Source organism: Sus scrofa, chromosome 3, assembly GCF_054392235.1.
Source record: "Sus scrofa isolate SSC_HxYL_T2T_F1_AM1 chromosome 3, Sscrofa_HxYL_maternal_Yorkshire_Landrace_v2.0, whole genome shotgun sequence".
In the NCBI taxonomy this organism is placed as follows: Eukaryota; Metazoa; Chordata; class Mammalia; order Artiodactyla; family Suidae; genus Sus; species Sus scrofa.
The window spans coordinates 125,062,426-125,085,728 of NC_139385.1; the positions used below are offsets into that span (position 1 = coordinate 125,062,426).

At 40.7% G+C, this 23,303-nt stretch overlaps 2 protein-coding genes across 5 annotated transcripts in view; both read right to left on the reverse strand.

Moving 5' to 3' along the window:
* The window catches only part of HADHB (hydroxyacyl-CoA dehydrogenase trifunctional multienzyme complex subunit beta), a 602,797-nt gene that overhangs the window by 125,225 nt on the left and 454,269 nt on the right, over positions 1-23,303 (reverse strand). The window lies entirely within an intron of this gene.
* The window catches only part of RAB10 (RAB10, member RAS oncogene family), an 81,708-nt gene continuing 62,520 nt past the window's right edge, over positions 4,116-23,303 (reverse strand). Inside the window, exons 3-7 of one of the 4 annotated variants that reach the window (XR_014839455.1) lie at positions 15,649-16,684; positions 14,966-15,260; positions 10,449-11,143; positions 9,999-10,100; positions 4,116-6,634 (exon numbers count right to left, since the gene is read on the reverse strand). Coding sequence is in view for 1 of the 4 variants with exons in the window: in NM_001243060.1 (NP_001229989.1) it covers positions 6,551-6,634; positions 9,999-10,100; positions 10,449-10,538; positions 16,546-16,684 (415 nt within the window). In the remaining 3 variants the exon portion in view is untranslated. 4 annotated transcript variants of the gene reach the window in all.

A 23,303-nucleotide genomic window follows, 5' to 3' on the forward strand; every position in this document is an offset into this window, starting at 1 on the left:
TAAGAATGGTTAGTTACTTTGTAAGAAGCAATAAACTGGAGTTCCCTGGTGGCTCAGCAGGTTAAGGATCTGGTGTTGTCATGCTGTGACACAGGTTCGATTCCTGGCCCAGGAACTTCCAAATGCCATAGGCGTGCCCCCCTCCCCCCGAGAAGCAATAAACTGTCCACAGCAAGTCAAGTCATAAAGCTACAAACCTAGACTCTATTACTTAAGCTCCCTGTAGAAATGTCATCAACTTACGATACACTCTTGTTTTACTGAAATTTAAAAAAAAAAAAAATAGAAGCAAATCTATGCACTGGAGACATTTCACTTTGTAGTTCAATGATGATTAATGGTTTCTGAAATTTGGGCTAGACTCCCTTTCCTTTGCAACTTTTTTTTTTTTTTGGTCTTTCTGCCTTTTCCAGGGCCGCTCTCACGGTATATGGAGATTCCCAGGCTAGGGGTCCAATCGGAGCTGTAGCCATTGGCCTATGACAGAGCCACAGCAACGCGGGATCCGAGCCGCGTCTGCAACCTACACCACAGCTCACGGTAACGCCGGATGTTAACCCACTGAGCAAGGCCAGGGATCGAACCCGCCACTTTATGGTTCCCAGTCGGATTCGTTAACCACTGCGCCACCTCGGGAACTCCTCCTTTGCAACTATCATGCTTTCTTTGACTACATACAACAGGAAGACACTATTTCCTTTTATCTTGGTCCTGGAAATTTCAGACCTAAATTCAGTGTCCCGGCAAAACCCGTTGACTTGGAGCACTCGGCCCTACTTGGCTCTTTTTTTTTTTTTTTTTTTTTTTTTTTTTGGCTTTTTGCTATTTCTTGGGCTGCTCCCGCGGCATATGGAGGTTCCCAGGCTAGGGGTCGAATCGGAGCTGCAGGCACCGGCCTATACCAGAGCCACAGCAACTCAGGATCCGATCCGAGTCTGCAAACTACACCACAGCTCATGACAATGCCTGATCCTTAACCCACTGAGCAAGGCCAGGGATCGAACCCACAACCTCATGGTTCCTAGTTGGATTCGTTAACCACTGCGCCACGACGGGAACTCCCATTGGCTCTTGATCTCAGGAAGTCACACTGATCTCAACTCCTTCTGGGAAGTTAGCATAAACTATATCTAGCTGCCCTTTTCCCCCATGAATTATTTCACTATTACTCATTGCTATTAATTTCACCATTAATAAGTAGCCAAAGTCCCCCTCAAAGGACATGGCCTTGGAAAGCCAGTTAAGAGGACTGTGAAAAACAACGGCATCATCTACTTCCAGCCAAAAGATGGCTTGAAATAGAAGAAAACAAAATTAACAAGGTGGCGAGGGTAATACAGGTTTGAAAAAAGGGGAAAAAAATGTAGTAAATTAAGCTAAGTACTGTTTTCAAGTGATTGCTCTTCATCAGAGATAGCAAGGTTAGCTATTTAACTTAGTAAAGGAAGGCTTCATTGCGGCATTCCATCTTCCTGTTGGCTCTGGCACCTGGTTATTACCTCCATTATACTCAGTATAACCAGACCTTAGGACCTTATCCAGAGAAAATGTGATATGGTGAAAGTGAAAGTAGAATGGCACTGGCATCAGGGCTGGTTCAAAAATCCAGCTGCAGGAGTTCCCGTTGCGGCTCAGCGGGTTAAGAATCCAACTAGTATCCATGAGGACATGGGTTCGACCCTGGCTTTGCTCAGTGAGTTAAAGGATCCGGTGTTGCTGCGAGCTGCAGTGTAGGTTGAAGACACGGCTCAGAATGCAGTGGTTGTGGTGTAGGTGGGCAGCTGCAGCTCTGATTTGACCCCTACCCTGGGAACTTCCATATGCCCAGGGTGTGGCCCTAAAAAGACCAAACCCAACCCAACCCAACCAAACCAAACCAAAAGGCAAAACAAAAACCCAATCCAACTCCAACTGGCTGTGCAACTTTAAGAAAATTACTTTGCCCATGGTATGTGGAAGTTCCTAGCCTAGGCATCAAACCCCCACCATGGCAGTAACTAGAGCCACAGCTGTGACAATGCTGGATACTTAACTGGCTGAACCACCCGGGGAAATCTGTTACTTAATCTGAGTAATCCAAGACCGTTTTTTTTTTGGGGGGGGGGTATGCCCAAGCATGTGGAAGTTCCTGGGCCAGAGATTGAATCCCGCCACACCAGTGACCTAAACCCCAGCAGTGACAATGCAGGATCCTTATCTGCTAGGCCACTAGAGTATTGCCTGTTTCTTTTGTAAAAAGTGTTCTATTTCACCAGATTGTTGATAACATCACCCAAAGAACCCAGAGAAGTACTATAAGTACTTAGGTGGTTTCCTAGTAGGCAAGAAATATTCTCTGCCACTCACAGTCTCCTGTGCATTAACTCTGCCCTTTGTTATCATTTTCTGGGTCTTTTTCATATCTCAATTAATGCAGCAACTTCCTGTCTCTAGGACAGCTTCTCCTCTTCCAGCCCATCTAGACTTTTCTTCACTCAGGCCTCACCACTCTCCAGGTCTCACCAGGACTCTCCATCCTCTACCACACTGTCCAGCTGGACTTCCGGTTTCCCACACAGGCAAAGTTTGTTTTTAATTTGCTCACTGTCCCTTCTCACCCTCCATTTAGCCCTAGCCATTCGATCTACACATCTAAAAACCTATTCATGCCCCTGCCCCTCAAAGACCACCCCAACTATGCTCACCAACTAAACTAGTTCTTCTTATATATTCTTTACAGCACTTTATATTCTTTATAGAATTTAAAGCCTGGGTCACAACTTTTGGCTCCTGTATGTTTAGCTGATTATTGCTTCTGCTTCCTAATCTAGATTTTAAGTATAAAGGGAGAAGCCATGGTTTGTTTTCCCATACCAATCTCAAAAGCAGAATTGGGAGTTCCCGTCGTGGCGCAGTGATTAACGAATCGGACTAGGAACCATGAGGTTGCGGGTTTGGTCCCTGCCCTTGCTCAATGGGTTACCGATCTGGCGTTGCCATGAGCTGTGGTGTGGGTTGCAGACGCGGCTCGGATCCCACGTTGCCGTGGCTCTGGTGTAGGCCGGCAGCTACAGCTCCAATTTGACCCCTAGCCTGGGAACCTCCATATGCCACGGGAGCAGCCCAAGAAATAGCAAAAAAAAAAAAAAAAGAAAAAAGGCAGAATAACAGGCCCCACCCTAGATTCACAAAGTATGTTGATGGAAGTATACAGGGAAGCATTAAAAATTAGGTTTCGCGATTCCATTGTGGCTGAGTGGTAATGAATCTGACTAGTATGCACAAGGACATGGGTTCAATCCCTGGCCTTGCTCAGTGGGTTAAGGATCTGACATTGCCGTGAGCTGTGGCGTAGGCCGCAGATGAGGCTTCGATCTGGCATTTGGCCCTTAGCCTGGGAACGTCCATGTGCTGTAGGTACCACCCTAAAAAGCCAAAAACCAAACAAAAAGCCCCTCCAGGTTTATAAGAACTGCAGTGTTGGAATTCCCTGATGGCCTAGTGGTTAAGGATCTGGTGGTATCATTGCTGTAGTGTGGGTTCGATCCCTGGCCTGGAAACTTCCCTAAATCTCGGTTGTGGCCCAAATAGAAACCCCTGCAGTATAAGAAAACCTCTATATATCCTTCCAGCAGAGATGATTTTGCAAACAAATATTTACCTTATTTATTAATAAGTCCTTAATACAGAATCAAACATTTCTTGCACCAGCAATGCACATTAAAAGAGCCAAAGTTGTTGCTCATGGCTCACAAAAAAGGAAACACTCCATTTGTCAGGTGAGAGGACAGTCACTGCTCCAACAAGGATTCATCCGCCAGCAATGGCTGCCTTACCCGGTGTCTCACCCGGGTAAGGAGCTGACCTCAGCTGCAGTTGGCCTTCGGGCATGTTCTATACTGTTGGCTGTGGAGTGACTGTGGTTGTGCTCTCTGACCCCAGGATGATTCTGCTTTTTAAAGGCAGTTTCTTCCAAAGACAGCTCTTGAAATTGCCTTCTCAGCTTTCCCTAGGTTGAAAAAAATTATTCCCCTTCTATTTCTGCCCCTCGAATATCCAGTATGCTATTCTGCACTATTTTCAGAAGGAATCCTTCATTTTAAACTCCGTAAACAAATGAAAACCAAGCCACACAGTTGGAAATCAAGTTTTGTTTTTATATGAACAGAAGTAGACCATCTAGAAATATTTCAGTTTATTTAAATTGTTAAGTAGAATATGAAACCGAATTTGTAGCTAGTACCAGAGAATGGACTTAACTGTTTGGTGTTTAATGAGAACAGCTTCTACACAGGATCCCAAGAGACTTACAGAAAAAGGGGCAAAGCCCTAATATTAAGCAAATAAAATTCATGTTTCAAACAGGTTATACAAAAATTGATTTTTACTCCATTTCCCTTTTTTTGATATTTAGAAAGTGCAGATTTAACAAAAGGTAGCCATATCCTTTCTATGTACAATGCCGATTATAATTACGCAAACAACAAAACTGTCAGTCTGTTACCCAAAAATCCCAGTGTTTAGCTCTCAAACCTTAAGTCACTGAATTGAATAAGGATTAAGGAGGGTTAAAAATAAAAAAGCTACTGCCACATTCCAGATACAGGAAAGCAACACATTAAAACTGATCTAACCAACAGCAGATTTAACCTAAAACGTTTTGCTGAGAAGCTTAACATCATTTGTTATTTTTAGTGGAAAATTAAGGATTATTTGGCAATGCTGCTTTTACTAGTAGTAAACAATGATAAAGTCAAGTGAGGGGGAAACCTAACAACAACAATAACCAGTGAGGCATATAAAATTGTTTTTAGGGCACTATCTGAAAAATTCATGGTTGTTCAGAGCAGATATGTCCCTATGTTGTTTCTGTGAGCCAGAGGGCATTAAAATGCTACCCACGATACAGAAAGACTTTTCAATGGAAGCTGCTGTCCTAAACTCAGCCTCTGCTAGAAATGAATCATGCTATTCACAATTATTTCAACAAAGGTATCATCTTAGGATGCTAGCAGCAGAGCAAACGTAACTTACCCTATCCTAATGATAAGCAATGAAGCAAAACTAGAGAAATGAAGTGAAAAAAGGACAGGATGAGAGAGAGCTAGAGTATCTTATCTTTACATGAAAAGCCTTTGTTGTCCTTTTCCCAAATCCATGGTAATACAAGTTTTTCAAAGGGATGTGAAGATAGGACTTAAAATTAATAATAATCTAAAGTACTTCTAAATCTTAAGGTAAAGACAACTTAACACTGAAAAAGTGTTCTTCAAAGGCCAAATCTCAAGATATTTGGCAAACATGTTAATGAATTTCACTCCTCCTTCCCACCTTATTTAAACAACCTTTACCGGGCTACCAAACTGCTAGAGGAGTTGCCAAAATGGAGACTACTCAAATTTAGGTTAAGAGATTTATTCTAGGAAAGTGAATAGGCGATACACCTAATTAGAAAGACAAACCACAACACCCTCCAAACACTAGTGCATGCAATTAACTCTTCCATTTCATAAACTCAATGGAGAGACAGGAAGGAAACAAAAAAGGGAAGGAGAAGAGGAACATGAAGTCGAACAGCATATGAAGGAATCTGGGACAGAAGCATTAGGGGAGAGAGAAAATGAGGAGGGGACATAGTTAACTGACATTTGAGAGGAGGCAGTTAGAATTTATCTTTCAGTTTACTTAGCAATTTAAATCAGTGCTTTATGTTAAACTTGACAAACCTACTAGTTTGACTCTTTCATTTTTAAATAACCCATACCACAGAGTGGTGGGGGAGAAGCAAATAAAGCAGCATGCAGGAAGAGACACAAGGAAGACGTGGCCAAGGAAAAGAACTGGTGGCAGGAATAGTTTTAAATATCAAGGCCACTGAAAATGAGACTCAGCAAACCAAAGCTATCATTTCTGCATTACCCTTTGTCCTCAATTAACTACTTTGAAAATTACAGCCAAGCAAACCACAAACATTTTAATGCTTTATGTTTCGATGATATGTCTCCTGCACATGCTTCCACCAAAACAGAAAGAGGAAAAACCAAAGAACTTCCTTTCCACATAAGGCACAGGACAAAATTAACCCCATTTACATATTCAAGGCAAAAAATGAGTGTTTTCCTGGCTTTTGTTTCTTTTGCTATCACATGTCTATAGATTATAGGGACTCAAGCACATTATCCATGACAGAAAATTCCACTGTTGTACAAAATAAAATTGTTAATTCTAACTTTTATTCTTATACAATTTGCAGAATAGAGTTGAAATGATTGCTATCGTTTTTAATGTTGATAAGAACTGGACTATAATACAACTGAAATGCAGTGGTGAGCTGAGCAAGTACATTTAAAAATGAACTCACAGACATGATTTTTCTATACATTTTTTTGTTTGAAGAAAATTATAAAGTCAGCAAGCAGTCACGGATGAAAGAACAAATAAAATAGGTGGATTGGAGTTAAGATGAGGAACAAAAATATCTATTTAGAGTTAAAAATGGACAGAGTGGTTTATTTTGCAGCAAGAAGAGAACACAGGGTGGTGGATGGCGACTGATGGAACAGGAGAGCGCTCAGCAGCATTTGCTCTTCCAGCCTGTCACGCCTCCTCCACTGCTGATATCTACGTTCTCACTGTTGGGCTCTTTTACAGGGGTCTGGAACAAACAAGGAAAGCAACCCATGAAAAAACACTGCCATGGATCAATCAAGATTCAACAGAAATACTTTCATAAATGTTAGCTTACGTAACAAAATGCAATTACAGTCACAGGAGATAGGTTTTTTCCCCCATGCAAAGTAAAGAAATAGAAGCTTTGTTTTCGATCTTCATTTTCCCCCTTTCTTCCCAGATGTGAAATGTCCAGAAGCCTCCTGGCTTCCCTCTGCAGAACTTTTTTTTGTCTTTTTAACACCCACGGCATATGGAGGTTCCCAGGCTAGGGAATGAACAGGAGCTGTAGCCACTTGGCTACCCCATAGCCACAGCGAGGCCAGATCAGAGCCTCACCTGTGACCTACACACAGCTCACAGCAATGCAGGATCCTAAACCCACCAAGTGAGGCCAGGGATCAAACCTGGGTCCTCATGGATATTAGTCAGATTCGTTTCCGCTGAGCCACAATGGGAACTCCCCTCTGCAGAACTTCTGAAATCTTCTCTGCTCTAACTCTTGGTTAGAGAGGTATGTCATCTTCCACCCCTGACCCCAGGTACTCAGGGGTAGAAGTACTTAGTACTTAAAAAGTACATCAGCAAGCTTATGTGTAAAACCAATGTTGGATCATGTCTAACTTCAGAGAAGTAAAACAGCCCTCTTTTGTTTAGTTTCACTTGTCTTTTGAGACTGTGGAGCTTGTATTACTGGAGCATTGCTTTAAAAAGTCAATATTAACTATGGTGTACTAACTTTAAGTGGAGGAAACTGGGTGGGACAGAATGCAAAGCCGTATAATTCGTGTTAAAAATGGATATGGGAAAAAAATAAAAATGAGAGACACCAAAATGTTAACAGAAGTAACCTTAGGTAACAGGTTTATGAATGATTTTTTACTTTCCTCTTTGTACAATCCTGTATTTCCCCCAACATCCTAAACATTACTTATACAGTCAAAAGAATATACTATTTTCAGTGGACAGTCTATACTATACATGTGAAAGCAAAATTTACTTTAGGGATAGTGTATCTATGGTAAAGTGTATAAATCTTAACTGCACTTGAAAGATTTCCAGTATATGCTGTGAAACCACCAGGTCAAAATATAGAACATAATATGCCCCTAAAAAGCTCCCTCGTGTCCCTTTCCGGTCAGTACTACCCCTCCTGGAGGTAACTGATACTCTGATTTCTATCACCATAGATGAGCTTTTTTCTGTTCTTGTTCTTTTTTTTTTTTGTCTTTTGTCTTTTTGTTGTTGCTGTTGTTGCTATTTCTTGGGCCGCTCCCTCGGCATATGGAGGTTCCCAGGCTAGGGGTTGAATCGGAGCTGTAGCCACTGGCCTACGCCAGAGCCACAGCAACGCGGGATCCAAGCCGCGTCTGCAACCTACACCACAGCTCACGGCAACGCCAGATCCTTAACCCACTGAGCAAGGGCAGGGACCGAACCCACAACCTCATGGTTCCTAGTCGGATTCGTTAACCACTGCGCCACGACGGGAACTCCTAGAAACTTATTCTATACACTAACAACAAAAGATCAGAAAGAGAAATTAGGGAAACAATCGCATTTACCATCACATCAAAAAGAATAAAATACTTAGGAATAAACCTACCTAAAGAGATAAAAGACCTGGACTCTGAAAACTGTAAGATGATGATGAAAGAAATCAAAGATGACACAAATAGGTGGAAAGATACACCATGCTCTTGGATTGGAAGAATCAATATTATCAAAATGATTGTACTACCCAAGGCAATCTACAGATTCAATGCAATCCCTATCAAATTACCAAGAACGTTCTTCACAGAACTCAAACAAAATATTTTAAAGTTTGTTTGGAAGCACAAAAGACCCAGAACAGCCAAAGCCATCCTGAGAAAGAAAAATGGAGCTGGAGGAATCAGGCTCCCTGACTTCAGATTATACTACAAAGATACAGTCATCAAAACCATATGGTACTGGCACAAAGACAGAAATAGAGACCAGTGGAACAGGACAGAAAGCCCAGAATTAAACCCACACACCTACAGACAACTAATCTATGACAAAGGAGGCAAGAATATACAATGGAGAAAAGACAGCCTCTTCAATAAGCACTGCTGGGAAAACTGGACAGCCACATGCAAAAGAATGCAATTAGAACACTCCCTAACACCATACACAAAAATAAACTCCAAATGGACTCAAGACCTAGATATAAGACCAGACACTATCAAACTCTTAGAGGAAAACACAGGCCAAACACTCTCTGACATAAACCACAGCAACATCTTCCCAGATCCACCTCTTAGAGTAATGACAATAAAAACAAAAATAAACAAATGGGACTTAAGCAAACTTCAAAGTTTCTGCACAGCAAAGGAAACCCTAAACAACACAAAAAGACAACCCACAGAACGGGAGAAAATACTTGCAAATGAAGTGACTGACAAGGGATTCATCTCCAAAATTTATAAACACCTTCTGCAGCTCCATACCAAAAAAACCCAAACGAACCCATCAAAAAATGGACAGAAGATCTAAACAGACAGTTCTCCAAAGAAGACACACACATGCCCAAAAAACACAAGAGAAGATGTTCAACATCACTCATCATTAGAGAAATGCAAATCAAAACCCGTATGAGGTACCACCTTACACCAGCCAGAATGGCCATCATCCAAAAGTCTATAAAACAGTAAGTGCTGGAAAGGGTGTGGAAAAAAAGGAACCCTGGTACACTGTTGGTGGGACTGTAAATTGGTGCAACCACTGTAGAAAATGGTATGAAAATGGTATGAAGAGTCCCCAGAAAACTAAAAATAGAATTACCATTTGATCCAGCAATCCCACTCTTGGGCATCTACCCAGAGAAAACTATGATTCGAAAAGACACATGTACTCCAATGTTCACTGCAAGCCAAGACATGCAAACAACCTAAACGTCCATCCACAGAGGAGTGGATAAAGAAGATGTGTACATACACACAATGGAATATTACTCAGCCACTACAAGGAAAGAAATAACAGCATTTTTAGCAACATGGATGGGCCTAGGAATTATCATGCTAAGTGAAGTTAGTCAGTGAGACACCAACATTGTATACTATCACTTACATGTGGAATCTAAAAAAAGGACACAATGAACAGACACTGACTCACAGACTTTGAAAAACTTATGGTTTCCAAATGAGACAGGTTAGGGGTGAGGGAATATGCTGGAGGTTTGGGATGGAAAGGCTGTAAAACTGGGTTGTGATGATCGTTGTACAACTATAAATGTAATAAAATTCATTAAAAAAAAAAAGTTCAAAGATGTTCAACTGTGACACCAAGCACTTTAGTGTAAAAAAAAAAAAGAAAAAAAGGAAACTTACCTTTCGAAGGATATCTTCAGCTAATGTGAGAAACGCCTTTTCAATGTTTATATTTGCTTTTGCACTAGTCTCAAAAAATCTAATACCATGCTCTCTTGCAATCTAAAACAGAAGCAAAATATCATCATAAAATTATCAAGCATATGTTGCCAAGTGATGACTTTTGCATCCTAAAGGAAATAATAATACTATTCTAAAGATAGCGGTCTCAACCAGGTTATCTAAAACCAACAGGTTATTCCATTGGGTCAAGACCCAAATAGTCAAGGTCCTTCAAAAAAATAAATAAACAAAAAATTCAAACAATAAGCTATCATTTCCAACATCATTTTTTAAAAGGATGTAAACAGCTCAAGTGCACTCCATTACCACTACTTGTAAAAAACATCAAATGCAACACCATCTTTACAGAGAAAGGGCAGCATATTAGTTTCATTCAGAGCTTTTTACCTGTTCTCCTTTTCCTTTAGGAACAACTCTTTTATCATCCATATCACACTTGTTTCCTAGTAACATTCTTTCCACATCTTCGTTGGCATGCTAAAATAAAACAAAAATTTAATTTATACACTACCATGAATTATGACTTAATAAAAATGACTCTATTTTTCTCAATTTATGGTGTCATTCCTACGATCTGAAAGTTTTAAAGAAGTCATCCTGAAACAACATGCTAAAGCTAAAAGCCTACATAAGTTCTTTTTTTGGAGGGTGTGGGGGGGAATGCCCATGGCATGCATAAGTTCTAGAGCCAGTCATCAAACCCTCACCACAGCAGGGACCCTAGCAACAGCAGTGATGATTGATAATGCCAGATCCTTAAAACACTGTGCCACCAGGGAACTCCACAAATTTTTAAATTACCTAGAAATATAAATATAATTCCTAAGATATATTGAATTTTATTTTCCCCCTATAGGAGGCTGGCTAGTTTCTAAATACAATCTCAAGAAGAAAGGATTTACACAAGAGGCCTGAAATTACAATTTTTATTTACATATAATCTATATCAGAGCTGGATCATGATTTTAGATAATGTAAGAAGCCTTACTTTAAAATTCTTTTTTTTTTTTTTTTGGCGGAGGGTCTTTTTAGGGCCACACTTGCAGCATATGGAAGTTCCCAGGCCAGGGGGTGAAGTGGAGCTGTAGCCACTGGTCTACACCACAGCCACAGTAACACCAGATCTGAGGTGCGTCTGCAACCTACATCACAGCTCATGGCAATGTTGGATCCTTAACTAACTGAGTGAGGCCAGGGACTGAGCCCGCATCTTCATGGTTCCTAGTCAGGTTTGTTAACCAGTGAGCCACCAAGGGAACTCGTGGGAAATGTTTTATATTAGATTTGGCAATGATTTCTCAGATGGCAAAAGCACAGGCAACAAAAGAAAAAAATAAATCCATTAAAATTAAAACCTTTTGTGTGTGTGCAAGAGACACGGGCCTAATCTCCAAAATACACAAACAACTCACACAACTTAACAACAAAAAAACAAATAACCCAATCAAAAAATGGGCAAAGACCTAAATAGACATTTCTCCAAAGAAGACATATGGTTAGCCAGCAGACACACAAAAAAATACTCAACATCACTAATTATTAGATAAATACAAATCAAAACTACAAAGAGATACCATCTCACACTAGTCAGAAAGGCCATCACTAACAAGTCAATAAATAACAAATGCTGGAGATGGTGTGGAGTAAAGGAACCCTCCCACACTCTGGGTGGGAATGTAAAGTGGTACGATCACTATGGAAGTTCCTCAGAACACTAAATACAAAACTACCATATGATTCAGCAATCCCACAAATGGGCATATATCCAAATAAAACATTCATTCAAAAGATACATGCACCCATATGTTCATCACTGCCCTAATCACAATAGCCAAGGCATGGAAACAACCTAAACGTCCGTCAACAGATGAATGGATTAAGATACAGTACATATACACAATGGAATAGTACTCAGCCATAAAAATGGACAAAATAATGCCATCTGCAGCAACATGGATGCAACTAGAGATTCTCCTATAAGCGAAGTAAGTCAAAAGAGAAAGACAAATACCATATGATATCATATGTGGAATCTAAAATACAGCACAAATGATCTTGTCTACGGTATAGAGACAGATCAAGGCCATGGAGAACAGACTTGCAGCCAGCGGAAGGAGGGAGGAAGTAGGATGGATGGGGAGTTTGGGGTTGGTGGATATAAACACTTATATTTGGAATGGATGGGCAATGGGGTCCTACTGTACATCACAGGGAACTGTGTATGACTGGGTCACTTTGCTGTACAACAGAAACATTTTTAAAAAATTAAAAAAAACTTCTGTGTGTCAAAGGTCACTATCAACAGAATGAAAGGGCAACCCATAAGATGGGAAAAATATCTGCCAATCATCTATCTTTGGCCCAACGTACCCTTCTTTGAATATCCCTACAGCCAATATAGTTATGCTCTCTGGACACCAAAAGTAACTTATGAGACTTGACTTGCCTTAAATATTGAATCTATCATACTCTTTCCACCAGCCCCATCCTTATCTGGATAACTTATACTCATCTCCTCAGGTCTCAGCTTAAATGTCACTACTGCCCATTTCAAGGCTGTTGTTTGGCTATTGTGGATTCCTTGAATTTCCATATGAATTTTAGCATCAGTATCTCAACCCCTACCCTCTACCCAAAAGTGGCAGCTGAGATTTTGATACGGATGTCACTGAATCTGCAGAACACTTGGGGTAGTACTGCTGTTTCAACAATGTGAAGTTTTCTAAGTCATGGGATGTCTTTCCAGTATTTAGATCTTCTTCAATTTCTTTTACCAACATTTTAAGGTTTTCAAAGTGTATTAAGTCTTACACTTCTTCAGTTAAAATTTTCATTTTTTTGGATGCTATTATAAATGAAATTATATTCTTATTCTTGGATTATTCACTGCTATAGAAACATAATGATTTTTGTTGGATGCTATTATAAATGAAATTATATTCTTATTCTTGGATTATTCACTGCTATAGAAACATAATGATTTTTGTATATTAATCTTGTTTCCTGTAACCTTATTGAACTTGTTCATTAGTTTTTAGGTTTATTTTTTGCTAGATGGGTATAGATTCCTCAGGAATTATATACAAGATCCCATCATTTACAAGTAACAGTTTTACTTTCCAATCCAGATGCTCTTTTTTGCCCTGTATCTAAATGCCCTGGCTAGGAGTTCCCGTCGTGGTGCAGTAGTTAAGGAATCTGACTAGGAACCATGAGGTTGCTCAGTGGGTTAAGGATCTGGTGTTGCCGTGAGCTGTGGTGTAGGTTGCAGACGCAGCTCAGATTCCGTGTTGCTGTGGCTCTGGCGTAGGCTGGCGGCTACAGCTCAGATTCGACCCCTAGCCTAGGAATCTCCATGTGCCGCGGGAGTGGCCCTAGAAAAGGCAAAAAGACAATAAATAAATAAATAAATAAATGAACGAATGAATGAATGCCCTGGCTAGAACCTCCAGTATAAGGTTAAATAATAGTAACCAGAGCCAGCATCTTGACTGAAGGGGGCAGATATGTTGTTGTCTCTGTGGGATTTTCAGATACGTCTTTTAGATTTTGTCAAATGGGTTTATGTCTACTGACATGATCACATGGTTTCTGTCTTTTACTAATGTAGTATATTATATTGATTGATATCACATGCTGCATTCTTAGATTTTCTAAGACACGGCTAAGTTTTATGTATCTTAGTTCTCATGCTGGGAAACTTAAGCCATCCAGCCTACTGAGTTAAATATATAAGCCTGTGGTATAGTAAAAAAACATATTTTTGGTTTTTGTCCCCATTCCTGGCACAATGCTACTAACTTCCTGAGTGACAGGAATGTCTTTTATTATTCATTACAAGCCCCAAATTTATGCTAGTAAAAGACTCCTGGGTAACAAAAACAAAAAAACAAAAAGGAGTTCCTGTCGTGGCTCAGTGGTTAATGAATCCGACTAGGAACCATGAGGTTGCGGGTTCGATCCCTAGCCTTGCTCAGTGGGTTAACGATCTGGCATTGCCATGAGCTGTGGTGTAGGTCACAGACACGGCTCGAATCTGGCATTGCTGTGGCTATGGCATAGGCCAGTGGCTACAGCTCCAATTAGACCCCTGACCTGGGAACCTCCCTCCATATGCTGCGGGAGCGGCCCTAGAAAAGGTAAAAAGACACAAAAACAAACAAACAAACAAACTTGGAAACAATGAGGTTAGGGTATCTTCCAGGTTAGCGAATATATCAAGTGCCAAGAGGGTGGTGACATGTCCAGAGATAGCCTGGAAGTTCTGCATTTTCCAACTCCTGTTCATTGTCTATGCATTTCTTCTATGCATTTAACTATCCAGAACTGTATCCTTTATAATAAAATCCTAAGCACCCTGCTTTCCTGAGTTCTACGAGTCATTCTAGCAAACTACTAAATCCAAAAATGGGTCATGGGAACCCCCAAATTTTCAGACAAGTCAGAGAGAGGTGCAGGTAGCCTGGGGACCCAGAACTTACATTTGAAGGAAGGACAGTCTTATGGGACTGAGTCCTTAAACCTGTGGAGTCGGACGCTAAGACTGGGTAGTTAGTGTCAGAACAGGACTGAATTACAAGACATCCAGCTGATGTCACAGAATTGGAAAATTGATTGTTGTTGGAACACTGCATAGTCTCTCTATAGAAACTGCTCATTACACGTACTACATAAAGACTAAGGAAATTAAAAACTGGAGGATATTTTTGTTTTAAAATCCGTGTGTCATTAACTGATTAATATTGGCTTAAGACTTGGTTTCCAGCCAAAATTTGCTTTAATGAGTTAGTCTTTAAAAAAAAAGTTCCCACTGTGGTGGAGTGGGTTAAGGTTCAGACACTGACTCTGTAGCAGCTCGGGTCACCACTGAGGCACAGAGCAGTGTGTTAAGGATCCAGTGTTGCTGTAGCTGTGACATATGTCCCAGCTGTGGCTCGGATTCAATCCCTGGCCCAGGAACTTCTATATGCTGTGGGTGTGGCTAAAAAAGGGAAAAAAGGGGAGTTCCCGTCGTGGCTCAGTGGTTAACGAATCCGACTAGGAACCATGAGGTTGCAGGTTTGACCCCTGACCTTGCTCAGTGGGTTAAGGATCTGGCGTTGCCGTGAGCTGTGGTGTAGGTTGCAGATGCAGCTCGGATCCCATGTTGCTGTGGCCCTGGCGTAGGCTGGCAGCTACAGCTCCAATTAGACCCCTAGCCTGGGAACCTCCATGTGCCGTGGGAGCGGCCCAAGAAACAGCAAAAAGACAAAAAGACAAAAAAAAAAAAAAAAAAAAAAAAAAAGGAAAAAAGGATTAGTCTAAAAAGAAGAGTTACTCTTAATAAAATTCAAAGCACAGGAGGCAGCAGTAAGACATGAAAAATAATTTCCAACAAGAAGCTATTTAGGAGTTCCCGTCGTGGTGCAGTGGTTAACGAATCCGGCTAGGAACCATGAGGTTGCGGGTTCGGTCCCTGCCCTTGCTCAGTGCATTAAGAATCCGGCATTGCCGTGAGCTGTGGTGTAGGTTGCAGACGTGGCTCGGATCCCGCGTTGCTGTGGCTCTGGCGTAGGCCGGTGGCTACAGCTCCTATTGGACCCCTAGCCTGGGAACCTCCATATGCCGCGGGAGCGGCCCAAGAAATAGCAACAACAACAACAACAAAAAAGACAAAAGACAAATAAATAAATAAAGGGGAAAAAAAAAAGATTAAAAAAAAAAAAAAGAAGCTATTTATACTGTAGCACAGAAACAGACATGCTTTGACACACAACTTTATAAAAAGTGACATCTTCACATGCAATGACATGGCACTCTTTTTTGAGTTAGGTTTTTACCATATTATACTCTGTATCTTTCAAAATGTCTAGAAGTAATATGACATTTCCATAACTTAACAAAAAATTACTATTGAAAATGTAATTCATTCATTAAATAAAAACTCATCAAGAAAGAATTTACTTAGGAGTTCCTTTTGCGGCTCAGCGGAAACTAATCTGACTAGTATCCATGAGGATGCAGGTCTGATCCCTGGCCTTGCTCAGTGGGTTAAGGATCCACCATTGCCATTAGTTGTGGTGTAGGTCACAGAGGTGGCTCGGATCCCAGGTTGCTGTGGCTGTGGTGTAGGCCGGCAGCTGCAGCTCTGATTGTACCCTTAGCCTGGGAACCTCCATACGCCTTGGGTGCAACCCTAAAAAGACAAAAACAAAACAAAAAGAGAAAGAGAGAGAATTCACGTAGGTGTGTAAAGCCATTGGTAGCTTCTATTTTTAAGATGGCTATATAGTTTTTGGATAATTTGGTAGGTGATTACCTTGGATGTGGTTTAAGAGCTGCTCAAAATTTTAAGAAAAGGGTAGGCAAAAAATAGCAATACCCTGTAAGAGGTGGAAATACTCAATATGCCATATCCTAAAGAGCAATTACAATACTTATTCTATTCTAATTAACCAAGTACACAAATGCATTATGTAAGATTTATGCAATTTCTAGGTCTTACCTCATCTATGTTTCTAAGCCATTTGCTGATGTTTTCAAAACTTTTACCATTGGTGATGTCATATACTAGCATGATACCCATTGCTCCTCTGTAGTAGGAGGTTGTGATCGTGTGAAATCGCTCCTGGCCTGCTGTGTCCCTGAAATAAACAGCCAAAAATTTGTACTGAGCATTTTAATATTACTATATTAAAGGGAAAAACAGTAAAATAATTTGGTAAAATAGAGACTAAAACCCACCACATGACACAAAGCAAAACAGAACCACCATTCACTTAATTCTTAAATTGCAAACAATTAAGTTTATTCATAAACATATATATATGTATAAACTTTTTAGCCTAAGGAAATTAACAACATGATACTGGATGAAAATCTGAAAGGGAAAACAGTATAAAGTGACATATAAAACTCTTGAAATTCCATTTAATTAGTGATCTAGTTCCACAATGTAATACAGAAGCATGTGGAATTCAGGACTATATCATAGTATAACCACATTTATCTTTAGAATCATTCACCAAAAAAGTCATAAAGATAACTTCATTTATAAATAATAAGATAGAAATACGTAAATAGTAGTATTTTTCAATGTCTTCAAGCTAAAGATTTAAGATACATATATTGCTTCTGTAATTTTTCCCTCCTTTGCATCAGCAATTTCTTTTCTTCACTTTATCTGTTTTAACAGCCACAACTGAGGGTTAGAGAAGTGCCCAGGCCAAGGATTAAATCTGAGCTGTACCTCTGAACTACACTGCAGGTGCGACAACACCAGATCCTTAACACATGTGCCAGACCGGGGATCGAACCTGCACCTCCATGGCAAACTGAGTGGCTGCAGTTGGATTCTTAATCCACTATGCCCCAGCAGGAACTCCTGTTTATCAATATAATTAGCACATGTACATGTTTTAGTTCTCTTCTGTCTTTTTTCTTTTTTTGCCACCCCTTGGCATGTGGAGTTCCCAAGCCAGAAATCAGATCCAACTCAGGGTTGTGACCTAAGCCGCATCTGTGGCAATGCTGGATCCTTAACCCACTGTGCCTGGCTGTGGACTGAACCTGCGTCTCAGTGCTCCCAGGACGCCGCCAATCCCACAGCAGACACTCCTAGTCTCCCCTATTTAAAAAAAGCGAAAGTCAAACAAAAAAATCCCACTCTCAAGCCCAAATCCTTCCAACCACCACTGCATTTCTCTCTTCCCCTTCCCAGTAAATTTTTTTTTTTTTTCACAATTTTTCAAAGAAAAAAAAATAACTGGAGTTCCCGTTGTGGCTCAGCAGGTTAAGAAACTGACTAGTATCCATGAGAATTTGGGTTTAATCATTGGTCTCGCTCAGAGGGTTAAGGATCTGGCATTGCCAAAAGCTGCGCTGTAGGTTGCAGATGTGGCTTGGATCTGGTGTTGCTGTGGCTGTGGTATAAGCCAGCAGCTGAGGCTCTGGCCTGGGAACTTCCATATGCTGCAGGTGCAGCCCTAAAAAGAAAAAAAAAAAATTAACAATAAAATAAAATTAACTATACAAGTCCTCTTGCAGAGCAATGGGTTAAGATCTGACATTGTCACTGCGGTGGCTTGGGTTGCTGATGTGGCACAGGTTCAAATCCTGGCCTGGAAACTTCCACATGCCATGAGTATGGGGGAAAAAAACTAACTATAGCCTCACAGGAAATTTCAAAAACAGTACAAAGAAATCCTTCACCCAGCTTTCCCAACAGTAACATCTTACATCATAGTATAAAGGCAAAACCAGAAAAGTGACATTGGTACAATCCACAGCCCTCATTTAGAGTTCACTTCTTTTACATGTACTTATACACATGCACACATGTATAGTTCTCTGCAATTTTATCACATGTATAGATTTGTATAGTCACAAACAAGGCAGAAAACAAACTGTTGCATCACTTCTCCACCACTTATAGTCCCTAGACCCTGCTGGCTAATAATGTTTTCCACTTCCATAATTTTGCCATTTCCAGAATGTTATACAAATGGAATCATGCATAATGCAATCTTTTGAAATGGTCATTTTCACTTTTTCCAGCAAAATGCCCTTGAAATCTATTCAAGTTGTTGCACATAACACTAGTCTGTTTCATTTTATTGCCAAGTAGTATTCTACGGTATGAATGTATCACATTTTTTTAATCACTCACCCAAGGAAAGACATATGGGTTGTTTCCAGTTTGGGGCTATCATAAAGTTGTTATGAGGAGTCCCCATCATGGCTCAGTGATTAACGAATCCGACTAGGAACCATGAGGTTGCAGGTTCGATCCCTGGCCTCACTCAGTGGGTTAAGGATCCAGCGTTGCCGTGAGCTGTGGTGTAGGCGGCTTGGATCTGACGTTGCTGTGGCTCTGGTGTAGGCTGGAGGCTACAACTCCGATTAGACCCCTAGCCTGGGAACCTCCATATGCTTCAGGTGCAGCCCTAAAAAGGCAAAAAGACAAAACAAATAAAGTTGCTATGTATACTCATGCACAAGTTACTGTATATACAGACATTTTCATTTCTTTGGGATAAATACCCAGGAATATCATTGCTGAGTTATATATGTTTAACTTTATAAGAAACTGTCGAACTTTTCTAGAGTGGCTATACTACTTTCCATTCCCACTAGCAGTGTGTAAGAGATATAGTTTCTTTGCATCATCATCAGCATTTGGTGTTCTCAGTATATTTTATTTTAGTTGTTCTCTAATAGGTCATGTAGTGATTATCTCATCCTTTTCAGTTGTATTTCTCCATGGCTAATGATGAACATTTTTCAGGTAATTATTTGTCCATATATCCATATATCCTGTATGGCGAAATGTCTATTCATGTCTCTTGCCTATTTTCTAATTGGATAGTTTGACTTTTTATTTTTTATTTACTTTTTTAAAATTTTATTTAATTTTTTTTTGTCTTTTTTTTTTTTTTTTTGCCATTTCTTGGGCCACTCCCGCGGCACATGGAGGTTCCTAGGCTAGGTCGAATCGGAGCTGTAGCCTCCAGCCTACGCCAGAGGCACAGCAACGTGGGATCCGAGCCGCATCTGTGACCTACACCACAGCTCACGGCAACGCCGGATCCTTAACCCACTGAGCAAGGGCGGGGACCGAACCGGAAACCTCATGGTTCCTAGTCGGATTCGTTAACCACTGTGCCACTACGGGAACTCCTAGTTTGCCTTTTTAAAGTATTAGTGTTGAGAGTTCCTTTTACATACAAGTCTTATGTCAGGTATGTGGTTTAGAAATATTTTCTCTAAGTCTGTAGAATTTAACTAGTTTTTTTCATTCTTTTGACAGGTTTTTTTTTTTTTTTTTTTTAATTTTTTGGCTGCACGTGAGACATGTGGAAGTTCCTGGGCCAGGGACTGAACCTGCACCACAGCAGCAACCCAGGCCACCGCGGTGACAATGCCATATCCTTAACTCAATGCGCCAAAAGAGAACTCCCTGACAGGGCCTTTGTAGAGCAAAAATGTTCAAATTTTGTTGAAGTCCAATTTACTGATTTTTTATCTTTTATGGGTTGTGGTTTAATGTTATGGCTACTCTTCATCTAATCTTAGGCTCCAAAGATTTTCTCCACTGTTTTTTCCTCAAAATCTTATGGTTTTACTTTTTTATTTTTGTCTTTTTAGAGCTGCATCCACGGCATATGGAGGTTCCCAGGCTAGGGGTCTAATCAGAGCTGTTGCTGCCCGCCTACGCCAGAGCCACAGCAACACGGGATCCGAACCACGACTGTGACCTACACCACAGCTCACGGCAACACCGGATCCTTAACCCACTGAGCAAGGCCAGGGACCAAACCCCCGACCCTCATGGTTCCTAGTCCGATTCGTTTCTGCCGCGCCACGACGGGAACTCCCTGCATTTTATATTTAAATTCATGATACAGGTTGAATTAATTTCGGTGCTATGTGAATTCTAAGTAGAGTTTCATCTTTTTGCTCATGGATGCCCAATTGCTCTAGCACTGTTTATTGAAAATGTAAAGGAAATAGCCTTTCTTCATTGAATTGCTTTTACACCTTTGGCAAAAAACAGGAGGCCATGGTTCAATCTATTTCTGGCTTTTTTATGACCTGTGTATCTATGCCTCCCTCAATACTACACTACCTTGACTACTGTAGCTAAATAAAATCTTAAAATCAGTAGACTGATTCCTCTCACTTATTTTTCTGTCAGAGTTGTCTTAGCTATTCCAGCCTTTTCATGTACATTTTAGAACAAGCATGGCTACCCCTACCGGAAAAGCCAAATCTTCCTGGCAATCTTTTTTTTTTTTTTTGTCCTATTAGGGCCACACCCACGGCATATGGAGGTTCCCAGGCTAGGGGTTGAATCAGAGCTACAGCTGCCAGCCTATGCCACAGCAACAGCAACTCAGGATCCGAGCTGCATCTGCGACCTACACCACAGCTCATGGCAATGCCAGATCCTTAATCCACTGAGCAAGGCCAGGGACCGAACCCACAACCTCATGGTTTTTAGTTGGATTTGTTTCCGCTGTACCACAATGGGAACTCCTGACCACTTTCTCTTAAAATTTTTTATTCTGGAGTTCCCAGGTGGCACAGCAGGTTAAGGACCTGGCATTGTCGTTGCTGTGGCTCAGGGTTGCAGCTGTGGCTATGGTTTGGATCCCCAGCCTTGGAGCTTCCATATGCCTGGACCACAGCCAATAAACTAACAAACAGAAAAAAGAAAGATTTCATTCTTATGATTTTTTAGATATAATGTTTCTGCTCATTCTCAGTTTATTTTGTTTGTTTGTTTTTGTCTTTTTAGGGCCTTGCTGGCAGCATATGGAGGTTCCCAGACTAGGGGTCGAATCAGAGCTACAGCTGCTGGCCTATGCCCACAGCCACAGCAAGAGCAGATCCAAGCCACATCTGTGACCTACACCACAGCTCACCACCACGTGGGATCCTTAACCCACTGAGCAGGCCAGGGATTGAACCCACATCCTTATAGATGCTAGTTGGGTTCGTTACTTCTGAGCTACAACGGCAATTCCCATTCTCAGTATCTTTTGTTGGCATTCTAACATTTAAAGATTTAAGAACTGACATTCTCTACACAGTAGCCAGAGTGATCTTTAAACACATGTTTGATAATATAATTTTTCTACTTAGTTTCCAGTAGCTTCAGTGAGGAAAGAATGGAGCTCAAACAACTGGCTATCTTTACACACACGAAAAATGAAATTGGACCCCTTCTCACACCTGACATAAAAATTAATTTAAAACAGATCTAAGACCTGTACATAAGAGCTAAAACTACTAAACTCTTAGAAGAAAACAGAGAGGAACATCTTCGTGATCTTAAATTTGGCAACTTACTAGATATGCTCCATGAAGAGCAAAAGCAACTGAAAAAAATAAACTGGATTTCATCAAAATTGAAAAGTTTTGGGGGTTCCCGCTGTGGTACAATGGGATCGAAGGTATTTCTGCAGTGGCGGGAACATGGGTTCAATCCCTGACCTGGCACAGTGGGTTAAAGGATCTGGCACTGCAGTTGTAGGTTGCAGCTGTGGCTTGGATTCAATCCCTTGCCTGGGAACTTCCATATGCTGCAGGTGTGGCCACAAAATAAAAAGGATTTTGAAAAATTATTTCAAAAAAAATTTTTTTAAATAAAAAAGAAAGTGGAAAGAAAATCCACAAAATGGAAGAAAATATTTGCAGATCCATATATTTATAAGGAACATGTATATGCAGAATATATAAAGAACTCCTACAACTCAACAATATAGGATACACAATTTTTTTTTTTTTTGTCCCCAGGCTAGGGGTCAAATCAGAGCTGTTGCTGCTGGCCTACGCCACAGTCACAGCAACACCAGATCTGAGCTGCGTCTTCGACCTACACCACAGCTCATGGCAACGCTGGATCCTAACCCACTGAGCGAGGCCAGGGATCAAACCTGCAATTTCATGGTTCCTAGTTGGATTCATTTCTGCTGTGCCTCGACAGGAACTCCAGATACACGATTTTTATCCAAAGAAGATACACGTGGCCAATAAGCACAAGAGGATGTTCAACATGGTTGTTAGGGAGTTGCAAATTTAAAACCACTTCACAGGCTTCAGGATGGGTATAATCAAAATACCAAATAATAACATATGTTGGTGAGCACTAAGATAAATTGGAACCCTCTAACTTTGTTGATGGGAATGTAAAACTGGAAAACGGTCTGGCAGTTCCTCAGAATGTTAAACATACAGTTACTAAATGACCCAGAAATCCCACTTCCGGTACATAACCATGAAAAATGAAAGCATAGGCCCACATAAATAAGAATGTTCAGGAGTTCCCACTACGGTCAAAGGCACTGGTGGCATTTCTGCAGCACCAGGACAGCACAGCCCAGCACAGTGGGTAAAGGATCCATCATTGCCACACCTGTGGCATGGGTCACAACTGTAGCTCAGATCTGATTCCTGGCCCAAGAACTCCATATGCTTTGCAGTGGCCAAAAGTGGGAGGGGGGGGAGAATGTCATTAACATTATTCATAATAGCCAAAAAGTTCAAACAACCTAAGTATCCATCAATTGTTGAATGGATAAGAAATATATCCATACAATGGAATGTTATTCAGCCATAAAAAGGAAAGAAGTACTGACATAAGCCACAACATGGGTGAGTCCTGACAACATTAGAAAGAAATCAGACATAAAAGATCACTTATTATATAATTCCACTGACATGAAATGTCTAGAATAGGAAAATCTAGAGACAGAAAGC